We start from the raw sequence: 16,548 nt of genomic DNA on the forward strand, positions 1-16,548 counted from the left end.
TATATTAGTGTCTCATAGTGAATTTAGCCTTTTGTAAGTGTAGCAATTTTCAAATTTTAGCCATTTTCTTAGAACTGTTTGAGAAAGTTATTAGCTAGGTTTCCTCCTTCTCAAACAGAATGCCACTTTACAGATGGATTTTAGTCACCATTCTATTATAATGCTTGTCTCGAGCAGATATACACCTATAAAATTAAGAGGTTAAATTCTAAGGTTTCATTAAATATAAAAATTATACAGTGTATATCATTTTAATATCTTTTGACCATTCAGAGTTACCATTATGAATTTTAAATACTATATAATCCTTTCATTTCATTCAGATCTTTATGATTTTATTAGATAAAGCTCCTTTGGCCAAATTTCTATCCAAAATAATACTACTATTCAAACCACTATGCTCTTCTGCCACTTCACGTTTCATCAAAACAATTATTTCTTGCCATAAAATATACATTTCTTGTTATTCTTGTTGTCCACATCCTCCACCATAGTGGAAGCTCAGTGAGAGGAATTTTTGGCCAGACATTCAATTGCTGTATTCCTCAGCGCTTGGTATATAATGCTTCGTACATAATCATCGCTCAATTATTTGTATTAGATGTTAAATTAATACAATAATTTGCTCATCTGCTGTTTCTGCAAGTGATTTTTACTGTATATACTTTGAGTATTCAAATTTTTAAAATTCAGAGATTATCACTGTATTCACAAATGCATCAATTTGCATACACTTTTTATCATTAGGTCACTGATGAGGATGATAGAACAATTTCAGACTCTGTCTAAATGCATTTATCATCTTACATAAGGAGTGACTGTGGGTCTCTTCTTTGAAAGGTTGTTGAATAGAATTTAAAACTCTGAAAATTCATGTATGTTTATTGTTGGTGTCAATGGCTTCAGTTACATCTGAGGTGATGCAAGTTGTTATCTTTTAAGGGAGAATTTTTGTTTTTTTCTTCCTATCTGCCCATATACTTTACAAGCTGATTTTCTGGCTTCTTTGTTTAAGTAGCTGCAAAAATAAATATGATAGAACCTGATCAGAACAAAAAGCTTCAAGAAATTTAATTATTATTAAGAGCAAGAGAATTTTAAATCCTAAATGACTCTGTGGTCACAACTTTTTGTCTTTTTGTTTTCTTATAATTGCTAGGGATACTGTACTTGTTAAGAATTTAAGATCTTGAAGTCAAACTACTTACTAAGTATCTTTGACAAGTTACTTAACCTATCTTTTTATTTATTCATTCAGAACTAAGGATCTGAAAGTTTTCTGCTTTAGAATTGTTGGTATTAAATGAGAAAGCATTTGTAAGTCATGCAGATTTGGGGAAAGAATTCTCTGCTAAGGAACTAGTAAGGGCAAAGAGCCTAAGGCCAGGAGCTTGTCTGAGTAGAGTCCCTGGGTGAAGTAAGAGGGGAAGTAGAGGAAGTCTGTGAGGTAAATAGGGCAGATTATGTAGGGCCTAAGAACTTTGGCCTTTGTCTGAGTAAGATGGAAAGTCATTAGAGGGTTTTGAGCATAGGAGTGATCAATTAGTAGACATTTAACCTATTAAAAAAATTTAATTGAAACTTGATTCAGAAAAAAAAAATGCTTTTAAGAGTAATTCATAGTATTTAGGAGGGAGGAAATGGTGGTTAAAAAGTATTTCCTCCTCTTAGTGGAATTTTCCACCTTTATTCTATTGATCCAAATGTTATTTATTAGTCCAGGGCTTTATTTTTATATTCACACTAAATAAAACTTGCTCTACTTTGCTGGTGGTGGAACAAAACACAGAAAAGTTAATTTTTGCTCAGGTGATTGAAGAAAATAGGTGGGAATTAAACTCAAGCTCTCTGATATTTAACCTGGAATTAAGTTTGTATTTTGGTTATTATAAAAATAAGCATATTAATTTGTCATAACCATATTAAAAGCTTCTGTGGGTCAAGCACATCTATAAAATTAATGCTGCTTTGTTATAAGTAATGGAAAATTTTTAATTTAAAACAGGGTAGTTCTACTCAAATCCAACTTTTTTTTCTTTTCCTGGTACCCAGTAACATTTACCCACTTTCGTTAGTTTGCCCAGCAAATAACCTCTAGGGATGCCTCAGATGGGCAATACCCCAACCACTCTTGGCTTAAGAAACACCCACTCAAAATTCTGTTCTGACCTAAAATGAGTGAGTTAGGTTTAAATCAGTGTGCCCAGATCAGTATACCGTTTTGGCAGAGATGGAGAGGAAGTGATAAAATCTTTATCACTGAACTTTAAAATACATGTTTTATAATAATGTTAAATTGCAGTGACATTACTAAATAATGGAGTTTATCATAAAGCTTTGTGATCAGTTTGTGCTTTTCAATTTCCTGAGCTAATTTGTTAATAGTTTCACAACAGGTGGTAGTTTATATGCCAACTCTTGGCTAACAAACTTCTTTTTGGAAGATTTTTTTTCCCCCTTGAAGTACAATGGTTTCCGTTTTGAGCAACTTACTCAAATATTAAAGTATTTTTCATTTTTCTTAAATGATTTTATCAAAATTTTAAGCATTTTTAAATTTAAAAAATGGCTACTCTGTAATTTTATCTAGTTTTAACAGTAGTCCTCAACAGAAGAAGTTAGGTATGTAAGATATTTTATTCAGCTTGCAATGTAGTCATTAAGGATGATAAAATTCAGTTAAAACTTTATTTACTTAAGTGCTTAGATTCTTTGGTATCCAAATTTAGTATGCAGTTAAATATAAAGAAATTAGGTACCTAGAGGTTTTTAAGGTATTGCTGTATTTAAAAATGAAGAATATCATTCAGATACCCAAGATGAGCTCATAATAGCATCTGAAGAATTAGTGAAGGAGGATTAGACCCTTAAATACCATAATATCAGCAATCTCTTGGTGTTAATAAAAGTTAATTGATGTACACCTAGCATGTACATCTTGGTTTCTCATACCATTCTCCAATGAAGGAAACCAAAGCTCCTCAGAGAAATAACTGATTCCACAACTAGGACAGGAAATATAGTAAGGACAAAGATGAGCCCAGACACCTTGTAATACTAGAGAAAAGAAGGGCTTAAAAACAAAACAAAACCCTACATTAAAGGGGCAGAAGAACCAACAGAAAGAGTTCCTGATGGCCAAAGGTAGAACAAATGAGGAAAAAATGTTTAAAGTCATAGTAGATTTTAACTCACGGTATAAAATAAATACCCATGAGTTCACTGATATAAATAATGATTAAATAAATTAATAAGTGGGGAAGAAGAGATAAATCTCCATGCAGAAGAATTTCAAATAATTGTAGATATTCTATTCCTGAGGAGAGGAAGAAGTCCTTTTCCATAAGTATGGACTCTGCACAATGACTTCCCTCCAAGGGTACAGTATGGAAAGGGCAGGAAAGAAAAGAGTAACTTTACAGTGGAGAAACTTGACAAACACTGCCTCACACAGATAATCAAAGTCAATCAGTAGTTATCAATCATATTGATAGTATGTACTATGGTGTGATGAAAATGGTAGTTCTGTAGTCTTCCAGTAACCCTTAAACCCCAATCTTAACATGAGAAGAAATACCTGACAATTTTCGATGGTGGGGCATCCTACAAAATACTTAACCAGTGCTCCTCAGAGCTCATCAAAAACAAGTAAAGTCTGAGAAACTATCACAGCCAAGAGGAACCTAAGGAGACGTGATAGCAGAATGTAATGTAATATGGTATTCTACATGGGATCCTGGGACAGAAGAAGGACATTAGCTTAAAAACAAACAAAAAAACTAAGGAAATTTGAATTAACTTTAGACTTTGGTTAGTAATAAGGTATCAATATTAATTCATTAATTGTAACAAATTTACCATACTAATGGAAGATGTTATTAATAGGAGAATTTGAGTGCAAGAGGTATATGGGAACTCTCTGTCTTCTCATTTTTTCTGTAAATCCAAAGCTGTTCTATAAAAAGTCTATTGTAAAAAATAGTTTATGTAATTTCATGGTTTTTAGGGACCCCTGGAATTATACAAATTTAAGTATTTGTCACAAAATTGCTTTGTTTCTAATTAAACTATGATTTAAAGAAATATTTTCTAGCTTTTGGACCTTGTGCAAATGCTGATTTTTCATGTGGGCATGTAGTTGGTCCTATGAGAAAAATCACTTTAAAATGTTTGTGTATTTGTGTGCATATTTCTCTTCTCAAATGGAATTAAATCAGTCTTAGCATTAAAATATTTTCGAATTTATTTTCTCCCTTCCATACTTTTCAGATTACCTTATTATTTTCTTAAAAGTATTTATATGTACTTTTTATCCTAGTTAGTAAACCTTAAAAAATATTCAAACCTTTTTGTCCATGACTTTAAATTACAGGAAACTGTTTTAGAAACTTAGAATGGTACATGATATGAGTATGATTTGTTTTTAGATCTGTCAAATGAGTCACCTTGAAGTCACAGAGAGGCTACCATTTACCACATTTACTATTATGATTAATTTTTCTTAGGGCAAAGTACAAATCAGTAATAACTTACTAAAGCTTAGTGGTTGCTATTGATGTTTCAGTAAGGTTATGTTGATTAATCACAGTGATTACTTATCAACTGTCAGGGATTTACTCAAATCATTGGGTTTTCTTCTACTATAGTAATTTCATATGCAGTTATAATTTGCTTAATACATTTTGCTTTAATATATGCATTGAAAATACCAAATTAGGACTTAAAAATTGTCCCCCTGCTGCAAGTTAATATGGTTGCTTCTGTGACCGTTGAACATAGTTTCATAATATAGCCTTGAAAAAAAAGTATTATTTAACCTTAAAAACAGTCAAGATATTGCCTTCTTATGGTCTCTGAAATAGTTTAACTTTTACAAAGGAGAGAAAGAGAGCTTGGATATATCTTTAGCATAGTCACTCTTTGTGTTACATTTTTCATCTGTGAGTGTAATTTAAAATATTTTTAAAATGTAAGCTTTACACTTGCATTTGAGACTAAGCAACCTGCATTGTGTCATGACCCTTCTAATACCACAAACTTTCTGTAATACTACTCCCAGTGAAAAACCCACATCCTATGTATAACCTTAGATTTATTTTGAAATCTCTATGAAGAGAACATAGAGAGATTACTAATTGTTTCTGTTATTTCCTTTAAGGGTGTGATGTCTATTTGTAAACCATGTTTTAAGTTTTAATATGTGAGGCTTAAAATGTTAAACAATATTAAGTACTGATTTCCTATTCTAAAGCTATAAAAATGTAATAACTATAAGTTTCAGTTGAGAATTGGGTGGTATATTAAACATCCGTAGAACATTTCAAGAAAGGAAGAAGCAATAGTACTTCCAGTAGCCAATACTTCTGATACCACTGGCCAGGAGAATACTAATAAGCAAGTGCAAATTTAATGATAAGCCACTTTTTTTTCTGTTTTATTGCTGTTCTTGTTTTTACTATTTCCTTCCATTTTAGACTTATTTTGTGTTCTTTGTGATACTTCTTAAGATGGATGCCTAAATCCAACATCATTTTTATTATTTAGAAATATTGGTAACTACTCATCAATAGTAGAATTGTTAAGCCATAGTAAATCATACTTGGAATAGTCTCTATCTTTAAGAAAGAATAAAGATCTGCAAGACATATTAAACGAGAAAAACAAATTATAGACAGAATGTAGATCATAATTCCATGTGTGTGTTTTTAAAAGTATATGTGTGTTTATTACTTGTTTTACATATATTTAAATACATTAGAATGTCTGCTGTCATACCTATCAAAGCTGTTGACAATGTTCCCTCTGGGGAGAGTAAAGGGCTTGGTGCTAAAGAGTAAGGGGCAGGAATTCACTTTTTACACTATATGAACTTATATTATTACTATTGTAATTTTTTAAATGAATATACATTTAAATAGCTTTTAAGGTAATCATTGCTAGAATGGAGATAAGAATTAGAACTTCCAAATAGTCATAGGAAAATAGCCACAAAGACAACTTGGTCCATCTAGCAAAAGTGCCACACTTATTCTGTGGCCTTGAAGTCCCTGAGTTTTCTGGCTCTTGCCTACTTTTCTGACTACATTATCGTCACACTCCACTTCACGTGTTATGCTCTAGCAACACCATCCTTCTTTTCATTTCTTGAACCAAGGTTATTCATTCCTAATTTAAGGCTTTTGCTCTTGCTCTACCCTACATTTGGAACACTATGCTCCCTGAGCTTCCCCTGGTGGTTCCTTCTCATCACTTTTTTTCTTAATTTTATTTTATTATGTTAGTCACCATACAATACATCATTAGTTTTTGATGTAGTGATACACGGTTCATTGTTTTCTTCGTATAATACCCAGTGCTCCATGCAGTACGTGCCCTCCTTAATACCCATCACCCGGCTAACCCATCCCCCCACCCCCCTCCCCTCTAGAACCCTCAGTTTGTTTCTCAGAGTCCATAGTCTCTCCTGGTTCATCTCTCCCTCCGATTCCGCCCCCCTTCATTTTTCCCTTCCTTCTCCTCCTAATGTCCTCCATACTATTCCTTATGTTCCACAAATAAGTGAAACCATATGATAATTGACTTTCTCTGCTTGACTTATTTCACTTAGCATAATCTCCTCCAGTCCCATCCATGTTGATGTGAAAGTTGGGTATTCATCCTTTCTGATGGCTGAGTAATAGTCCATTGTATATATGGACCACATCTTCTTTATCCATTCGTCTGTTGAAGGGCATCTCAGCTCTTTCCACAGTTTGGCTATTGTGGACATTGCTGCTATGAACATTGGGGTGCATATGGCCCTTCTTTTCACTACATCTGTGTCTTTGGGGTAAATACCCAGGAGTGCAATTGCTGGGTCATAAGGTAGCTCTATTTTTAATTTTTTGAGGCACCTCCGCACTGTTTTCCAAAGTGGCTGTACCAACTTGCATCCCCATCAACAGTGTAAGAGGGTTCCTCTTTCTCCACAACCTCTCCAACATTTGTTGTTTCTTGCCTTGTCAATTTTTGCCATTCTAACTGGTGTAAGGTGGTGTCTCAAAATTCAAACCACATTGAGATACCGTCTCATCATTTTTATCTCAACTTAGAAGTCACCCACTCATAGAGATTTTCCCTGACCACCTTTGTAAAATTGGCCCCTCACACTGTTACTCTCTATTTTATGATCATGTTTTATATTATTTATGACTCTTGTCAGGGCCTTTAATTATCTTCACCTTAAGAATTAATTCACTCCTACATAGAATATATTAGAACCTGTTTATCTTATTTACTGCAGTATGCCTTTTGGCTGGCATATAACAGGTACTCAAAAGATAATTGCAGGATGAATTTTAGGGGGCAGAAAACAGTCATGTATAAGGGAGTTTGATATTCTATGCCATAAGAGGTAGTAGAATGTTCTAAGGACTGTATATGTAAAGATTTAATTTATTTAAATAAATGCTGCCACAGAAGTAGATTGAAATTGATCCTATAATTTCCTATCCAGCCATCTAACAAAATAGTAAATAATAGGGTTTGTTTTTTTTTTTTTAAAGGCAAATACTTTTCTACTAAAAGCAGCCTGAGAGGAAAAGGAGCAAAACTTAGTGCGATAAACTTTACACATGACAGCTAAGGAAAGAAATAGACTAGACTAGAGCAAAGAGGCCTAGCAGGACTTGGCTTCTAACCTCAACTGTCTCCTTCTCCTATCCTACTCACCAAGCTATATAGGTAAGTCAGCAAAATCCCCAGAGGAATCAATTCATCATATCCCAAATGTGGAGAGAAAGAAAATGAGTATTTTCTGACTGAAGAATTGAAAAAATTTCTGGAAGGAAAAACCCAGTCAAAGAGATTAAAAAGTGAACATCTGAATTTTAACTTAAGTGAAGACCTTGGGGACAACACACTGAATTTGGGGAACTATATGAATCCTAAACCCAGGTTTTGACATATATCCCCCCAGTTAGGTAATACAGATATTTAATAAAATCTTTGAAGAATAAACAGAGCCCTTGTTTAGCCAGGTTCTTCCCTTCCCTTTGCTATCCCTCAGGCTATAGAAAAGTCAGAACAAACTTGAGCTTGGAGGGCAAAGAAAATAGATTTTAAATATGGTGGAAGGGGACTTAATAAGTAACCCATATTCTTAAAGCATTAGGAATATCTGGGCACTCACCTAGCTATGAAGAGAAGAAATGGCAAGGCAACTTGGTTTATATTATTATAGTGGAGAAAGAGAAAGAGATACTATTCAAAAAAGATCCTAGCCAAGAAGAAAGGTAAATCAAGGATAAGAAAGGAATTACAATTGCTTCTCACTATAAAACAAACATGAATTCAATAAAATTAAGAAATCAAAAGATAAAATGATTTTAAAAAATGAGGTAAGAATTAAGATTGTACTGCTAAGGAAACAAATTGAAACCCAGTACGTCATTGCAGAAACAACAAAAGAATAGTCTATTCAGTAAACGATGCTGAAAAGTGGAATATTGGCATAGAAGAAAAGCTTGAGATGGTCATAGTGAATGCAGGGATTAAGAATGTAAAACAAGTATTAGCTAGCAGGTATGGATGAAAGATAGGTAATCTAACACTAAAGATAACTGGTGTCCCACAACAAATGGAAAGAAGATATATTCAAAAATATGAACAACTCCACATATGAGTAAAATCGTGGTACTTGTTTTTCCTTGACCGACTTATTTCATTTAGCATTATACTCTTTAGGTCCATTGTGTCGTTGTAAACGGCAGGCTCTCATTCTTTTTTTATGACTAATATTCTATTGGGTATATATACCACATGATTTCTTGCATATGTGGAATTTAAGAGCAAAACAGGGGCACCTGGCTGGCTCAGTCAGAAGAGTGTGCAACCCTTGATCTTGGGGTCATAAATTAAAGCCCCATGTTGGGTGTAGAGATTATGTAAATAAATAAATAAACCAAAGAAAGAAAAAAGAGACAAAAAAACCCAGACTTAAATACAGAGAGCAAACTGGTAGTTACCAGTGGGGAGATAGGTGGGGGAATGGATGAAATAAAGAGGATTAACTTCATGAGCACTGAGTAATATATAGACTTGTTGAATCACTGTATTATACACCTGAAACTAATATAACACTGTATGCTAATTACACTTCAACTAAAAAAATATATAAACAAGAAGTAGTCCTTAAAATTCAGAAAGATCCAAATATACAAATCAAAAGAATACCCTGTGTTCTAGGAAAATTTGACACAGAATACTGCATAAACACTTAAAGCAGATTATGCACAAAGTTGTATGGGCAGATTAAGACTTCTTGTCCAGATTTCTCACAGCATAGTCAATGCCAGAAACCAATGGAGCAGTGGCTATGCTGCACTCCAGTAAGATAGGCACTAGCCACATAATGGTGCTTTAAATTTAAATTGATTTAAATTAAACAAAATTAAAATCAGTCCCTCAGTCATACTAGCTCATGTTTGGGCATTTATTTGGGCAATTAGGATTGCAATTCAAGGTATACAGATTTAGATAGAAACCTGACTCATGTTCCTTGTATTTTCTATCAATTTCAGCTAAAATTCAAGATTTAATATTCATCTTTATATTTTTCCTTTGTGTGAATTATTTAAGGTAAACATGTATAATTTTACAGAAACAATTATTTCCCTTTTTTAAAAAAGCTGGCTATATGTATTCCAGGATGTTAACATTGATCATTAAAATTGTTTTTCTCTACTTTTTTCCCCTCAGGCCTTTAAATTCCTCTATATAACAGGTGAACTCCAAATCATAAGCTAAAGGTGATGAATGTTTGATGGAGGAGCATATGCAGGGGAAAAAATGACTCAATAACTGTATTATTCACAGCCAAGCCAAACCATCTCATTGAAATTGTTGAGAGGAAATTAATTTTATAGTATGAGTTAATAATCTCAAATGTATAAAATATTATTGATACTATCTTTATATGGGCTGTCTTTGATTTTATACCTTGTTCTCCCTTGACTTCATATGGGAAGGAGTTATTGAATTGATAAATAATTATAATTTGGTTTTTCATGCTGGCCTTCTCCTATACTTGAAAAAAATGGCTGGCTCCCTATCAAATTCCAGGACTATAATAATCTAATAAGTTGATAAAACTTCTTGTTGACAAAGTCAGCTCTTTATGTTTCTTTTAAACAAATGAGAAAAGGAATATGTAGTCAAGAATACTCTATCCAGCAAGGCTGTCATTCAGAATAGAAAGAGATAAAGACTTTCCCAGACAAACAAAAACTAAAGCAGTTCATGACCACTAAACCAGCCCTGCAAGAAATATTAAAGGGGACTCTTTGGGGAAAAAAAAGGCCAAAAGCAATAAAAACTAGAAAGGAACAGAGAACATCACCAGAAACACCAGCATTAACAATGGCACTAAATTCATATCTAACAATAATCACTGTGAATACAATGAAATATTACTCAGCCATCAAAAAAAAAAAAAAAGAAATCTTGCCATTTGCAACAATGTAGATGAAGCTAAAGTGTATTATGCTAAGTGAAATAAGTCAGAGAAAGACAAATACCATATGATTTCACTCATACGTGGAATTTAAGAAACAAAATGGATGAACATATGGGAAGGAAAAAGAGGGAAGCAAACCATGAGACTCTTAATGATAGAGAACAAACAGGGTGGATGGAGGAAGGTAGGTGGGGGATGGGTTAAATGGGTGATGGGCATTAAGGAAGGCTCTTGTTATGAGCACTGGGTGTTATATGTAAGTGATGAATCATTTCATAAATTATACACCTGAAGCCAGTATAGCACTATATGTTAACTAACTGGAATTTAAATAAATTTGGGGGAAAAAATGAGAGAAGAGCGTGTTTTATCAGTGAGATGAATATATAGGAAGCTGTCTAGTCATCTGATGCTAAGGAAGACATGACAAACTTTGACAGCTAAGGATTGTACTCCCCAACTTTGGCTTACTATCACTCTTTATGGAGGGTCCAGGAAAAGATACATGAATCAAACATAAAATTATCAACACAATTTTTAGAAAAACAATTCTAACACATATCCTGCTGTGGTTTGTTTCACAAATATGGAAGTAAGAGTGAAACCTGATTTCTACCCCTGGCTTTTTCCATGTGATCCTTGATAAGTTAGCTACTGAGTCTGTTTAGTCCTCTAGTGCTGTTGGATCTAGGCCACACTTAGGTCAAGCCACCTATGAGGATAATGCACAGGTACAGGGGCCATGCCAAAAAAGAGGACAGCTTATTAATTTATCAATCTGGGGAAAATCCTGCTAAGAGAAAGAAGTGGTGATAAGAATCCAGAGTATGAAAATAATAGGTCTAGAGCATAATGGTCTTTAAGCTAACAGAAGAGGATCTCGAGAAATAACAATGCTGGGTCGTAGAATGACAAGCAAGAAGATGAAATAATGTTTGCTTAGATTTAGAAAGGCTTTTTGAAACTAATTCTTCAAAAGTCTCAGTATCCCAAGTCTCAGTATCATCTCACTGATAAAAACACTCCCAGTGTTTATCATTAGTGAACAGGATATCATCATATATCCTTTCCTCATAAGCAAAAGAGCAAGATAAAAGCTGCTTTATACTGCACAAGAGCACCTATTTGGTATTTAACTTTGTGGTATTAAAAACAAAAACAAAACACAAAGCCAAGAAACAAAAGCAGAGATGAATCTTTCACTGAGATGATAAACCCTCATGACATGGAATATGAGGATATTAAAATATGACAGTTCCAGCCATCCAGAAGATGAATCACATTTTTTTCAGCTACAGTATTCTCCAGCTGTGAGCACTGTCTCACTGAGCAAGGTGAAGCTTACTAAGTGGCTGTTTGATGCTTTCCTTTTATGACAAGTCCTCTCTTTCTTAGTGATTTCTTTGTGACTAACCCTGTGCTTTTCCCAGAATTTAAAGTCATCTACCTACGACATAGAATATTTTCACAGAGACAAAAAAGCTAAAGGGCTTTTGTGTATTTAAAGTGATGTGGGGGCGCCTGGGTGGCTCAGTCGTTGGGTGTCTGCCTTCGGCTTGGGTCATGATCTCAGGGTCCTGGGATCAAGCCCCGCATTGGGCCCCCTGCTCAGTGGGGAGCCTACTTCTCCCTCTCCTTCCCACTCATGTTCTCTCTCGCTATCTCTGTCTCTCACTCTCAAATAAATAAAATCTTCTAAAAAAAAATAAAGTGATGTGAAGTATGGAGAGAGTTCTTTGGATCTCATAGGGATTGAAGAGTTAAACTCACAGGTTAGTCTCTTAATAAGAGGCAAAAAATATAACTACTAATATTTATTATGTTTCTTTTTTATCAAATATCTATAAATAATATAATAAGTGTTTACTGGTATAATATATAAAATGCAGTCTTCTAGTGCTGTACCTATATATTAGTCTTTGGCTTCAGATATTTAAGTTTCTGTGCCCTTGTCGTCTATGCTTCCTCCCTTAACCAGCCATTAAATATACACTATATTAGTTTTATCCTGCTGCCTATTTGGTTTGAAAAAAAGGAATAAAAACAGAACTGTACTTGGAGTTTTGTTGGAATGGGAAATTTTTGTATTTTACCTTGCATAATACAGTCTCTAGACTTGGACTCTTAAAAATATTAACAAAATCATGACAAAAAAAGCAGAGGGACTATTACAGATTAAAAGAGGGTAAAGAGCTATAGTAACCAAATGTAACCATAAACCTTGGTTTGATTCTGGACAGTAATAATCCATTTGGGGCCCTTTTAAGGGAATTTAAAGAGCTACATATTCAATGATACTGTGGAATTAAACTATTACTTTTTTTTAAAAAAAGATATTTTTTATTTATTTGACAGAGACAGAGATAGCGAGAGCAGGAACACAAGCAAGTGGAGTGGAAGAGGGAGAAGCAGGCTTCCCGCCAAGCAGGGAGCCCGATGTGGGACTCGATCCCAGGACGCTGGGATCATGACCTGAGCTGAAGGCAGACACTTAACGACTGAGCCACCCAGGCGCCCTAAACTATTACTTTAAGTGTGATAATGGCATTTAGTTATGTGGGACAGTTCCTTTTTCTTAGGAAATGCATGCTGAAATACATAGTAGTGAAATGTCATATCTGCATTTTACATTCAAATGGTTCAGAAGATATCTATACATATAAAGAGAAAGAACGAAAGCAAATGTGGCAAAATAGTAATCAGTGAATATAGCTGAAGGGTATAAGGGTATTGTACTATTTCAACTCCTCTGTAGATCTGAAAATTCTGAAAACTGAAAAGCTAGAGGCAACTTTAGCAGGATGTAAATAATAGACTAGGTGCTTTTATGTTTTGTGTTTTCAACTATTTCAAATATGCATCTAGTACATTAACTGGGTATTAACTGGTTAAATTCTCTCTAAGAAAACCCAAAAACTTCTAAGCAAATTATCCGGTCGCACAGAGTATTAAAAAGCCAGTGGCTTGAAACACAGCTTTTAAAATCTGCTATCTTCCTGTCTCTAAGGAAGTGTCCTTCCTGTGGCAAGATAGGGTAAGTTATAACCAGCATTAAAAACATAGATAAAGAAGTAAACACGAATGGACTCTTAGACATACCTATTATAATTTCACTTAAAAATTGAGGCTTAATTTGTAGTTTAAACAAACCTGAGCCCCTGCCTCCTCTTCTCTCACCTCCACAATATTTTTTAATATTATACACTACTTTTTCTTCTGAACAGTTGTTCAAGGCAAGTTAACATTATATTCATCTCAGTTTTGTTGCAATATGACACATGAAAAACATGCTGCTTAGAGCTATAGAAAAAACGTTTCACATTTTTACTTAATTCTTCTAGCTCGATGCACCAGCACATTTAATTATTCAACTTCTTAAAGAGTATGTTGGAGTACAGTAGATGTAGGTGATGATATTTCTGATTAAAATGTCCACTTCCTACTGTGACTGTATACACATTGCACAAATAAATATTCACTTTTTCCCCGCTGACTATAGCATGTACTGATTTTCCAATCAACAGAATATGTGACACATCTTGGGCACATTCCATCTCTATCTCCTCCTTTCCTGGATTACAGCTCCCAGTGGTTGCAGGGATAAAACAGATGAATGTGTATACCTAAGGTCATTAAAAAACAGTCCAAGTAGGGGGCGCCTGGGTGGTGCAGTCGTTAAGCATCTGCCTTCGGCTCAGGTCATGATCCCGGGGTCCTGGGATCGAGCCATGCATCAGGCTCTCTGCTCAGCGGGAAGCGTGCTTCTCCCTCTACCACTCCCCCTGCTAGTGGTCCCTCTCTCGCTGTGTCTGTCTGTTAAGTAAATAAATAAAATCTTAAAAAAAATAAACAAAAAACAGTCCCAAGTAGTCAAACACTGCTCTTTTTTGCTAAATATTTTACTAAATATTCCTCTACACGCATTTATGGTTATATTAGAGAACATAGTTTTTTTACTGTATCAACCTGTTACCTAAAAAAAAACTTTAGAAAATTGGATCCCTTATTTATTGGCATATCCCCTCATAGAAGTTGATACTTTTAACTGCTGGTCCTCAAATCGTTGGTTTTTCTTTATTCTTTTAAGAGTGATCTTAGTATTCAGTCATAGGGGTCATATATATGGGATTTTTTCTGATCCTAAACATTATTTAGTTCCTCATCATACATTACTAAGCTTTAAAATAATAATATCTTCTGTTTGAGAGCTAGGTTAACCAAGAAAGGGATTTGAGTTCAAAATGAACCACCCTCTGTAGACAGGGAACTGACCAGCTGAAACTAACATAGAAATAATACGAAGTGAAACTGATAGCAGAATTGAAAGAAATTAAAGAAACCTTACCAGTTTTCCTTTGTTTTAAAATATATTCACTCTGGAATGTAGAGACTATTTGTAAATAAGTTTATGAGTCTCGGTCATTTACCAACATTTGCCATTGTGGTGGTAGTTAAAAGAAATATTAACCCTTTTTTATGTGTAAAATAAGTAAATTCTATAATGAGTTTAGACTTGTAAAATATTATTTGAGATTCTTAAAAGGTAAAAGTATTTTATAACTGGCATATAAATAAAATTTTGAATTTGTGTTTAAAAAATAGTTCATTTTCAAAGGTGGTACAAACCCAGTGTCTTTCAAGTATAGGTCTACATACTGGCTATATCAGAACCACCACTTGTGTAGCTTTCAAAGTGTACAGATTTTCAAACCCCATTCACAGATAATTAGAATTCATTAGGTCAGAAATAGATTCTTTAATTTGTGTGTTTACAAAACTCCCAGCCATAGTCATCTTTGAGAAATACTGTTTTAAGCATTTCCTAGGTTATGTTGTTTATATTATTGTATTCATTTACTTAGCCATTTTTTAAAAAATTTTTTTAAAGATTTAATTTATTTGACAGAGAGAGACACAGCGAGAGAGGGAACACAAGCAGGGGGAGTGGGAGAGGGAGAAGCAGGCTTCCCGCTGAGCAGGGAGCCCGATGCGGGGCTTGATCCCAGGATCCTGGGATCATGACCTGAGCCGAAGGCAGACGCTTAATGACTGAGCCACCCAGGCGCCCCGCCATATTTTTTTTTTAAAGATTTTATTTATTTATTTGAGAGAGAGAATGAGATAGAGAGAGAGCATGAGAGAGGGGAGGGTCAGAGGGAGAAGCAGACTCCCTGCTAAAGAGGGAGCCCGATGCGGGACCCGATCCCGGGACTCCAGGATCATGACCTGAGCCGAAGGCAGTCGCTTAACCAACTGAGCCACCCAGGCGCCCCTACTTAGCCATATTTTTAAAAATATGTTAGATAGGATGTTTTTATTGCAGCTAACAGAAAACTACATTCTGGATTTTATTTATGGCTTAAATAATAAAGGGGATTTATTGGCTCAGGTACCTGAAAAGTCCAGAAGTAGGATATATTTCAGGAAAAGTTTAATTTGGGTTCCAGCTTGTTGCATTAGGCATGATTCTGAAGGCTCTGCTCTGCTTGTCATTTTTGAAAAAGATTTATTCATTTTTAAAAATAAAAGTCAAAAATCTAAAATAAATAAAGGTTTATTCATTTTTGAGAGAGAACGTGCGTGTGTGAGAGTAGGGGTAGGGGCAGAGAGAGAATCCTCAAGCAGACTCCCCGCTGAGCACAAAGCTAGATGCAGGGCTCGATCTCAGGACCCTGAGATCGTGACCTGAGTTGAAATCAGAGTCAGCCACTCAACTGACTGAGCCACCCAGGTGCCCTTCTCCTTCTCATTTTTTATCCTTAGGAGGTTTTTCTCATTGTGTTAAAATGGCTAACAAATGAGCCTTATACGTACTTATCATAATATCCAGAGTAAGAAGCTATAACCCGTAATTTCCAGTAAAAGTTTTGAGAGTCACACTATTTGAGCAAAACCCGAACCAGCTACAGTGAAGACAGATGTGATTATCCTGTTTGGCTTCAACCCTACCAATCAGGGCCTTACCTGTGGGGTTAAGGATGGAGATAATTCCTATCCTAGGACCACTACATAATGAAGGAGAGAAAATAGATCTTGATGTAACCATAAAATCT

General features: G+C 34.7%; 1 protein-coding gene across 8 annotated transcripts in view; it reads left to right on the top strand.

The window, feature by feature from the left end:
• The window catches only part of EVI5 (ecotropic viral integration site 5), a 197,694-nt gene that overhangs the window by 144,319 nt on the left and 36,827 nt on the right, over window positions 1-16,548 (top strand). The window contains exon 19 of one of the 8 annotated variants that reach the window (XM_032423694.1): window positions 12,851-12,889. The exons of the other annotated variants lie outside the window; for them this stretch is intronic. Within the exon in view, the coding sequence (XP_032279585.1) occupies window positions 12,851-12,862 (12 nt within the window). The 3' untranslated portion in view covers window positions 12,863-12,889. Of the gene's footprint in view, window positions 1-12,850; window positions 12,890-16,548 lie in introns of those variants that run through there. 8 annotated transcript variants of the gene reach the window in all.

Source organism: Phoca vitulina, unplaced genomic scaffold (assembly GCF_004348235.1).
Source record: "Phoca vitulina isolate PV1807 unplaced genomic scaffold, GSC_HSeal_1.0 scaffold2, whole genome shotgun sequence".
In the NCBI taxonomy this organism is placed as follows: Eukaryota; Metazoa; Chordata; class Mammalia; order Carnivora; family Phocidae; genus Phoca; species Phoca vitulina.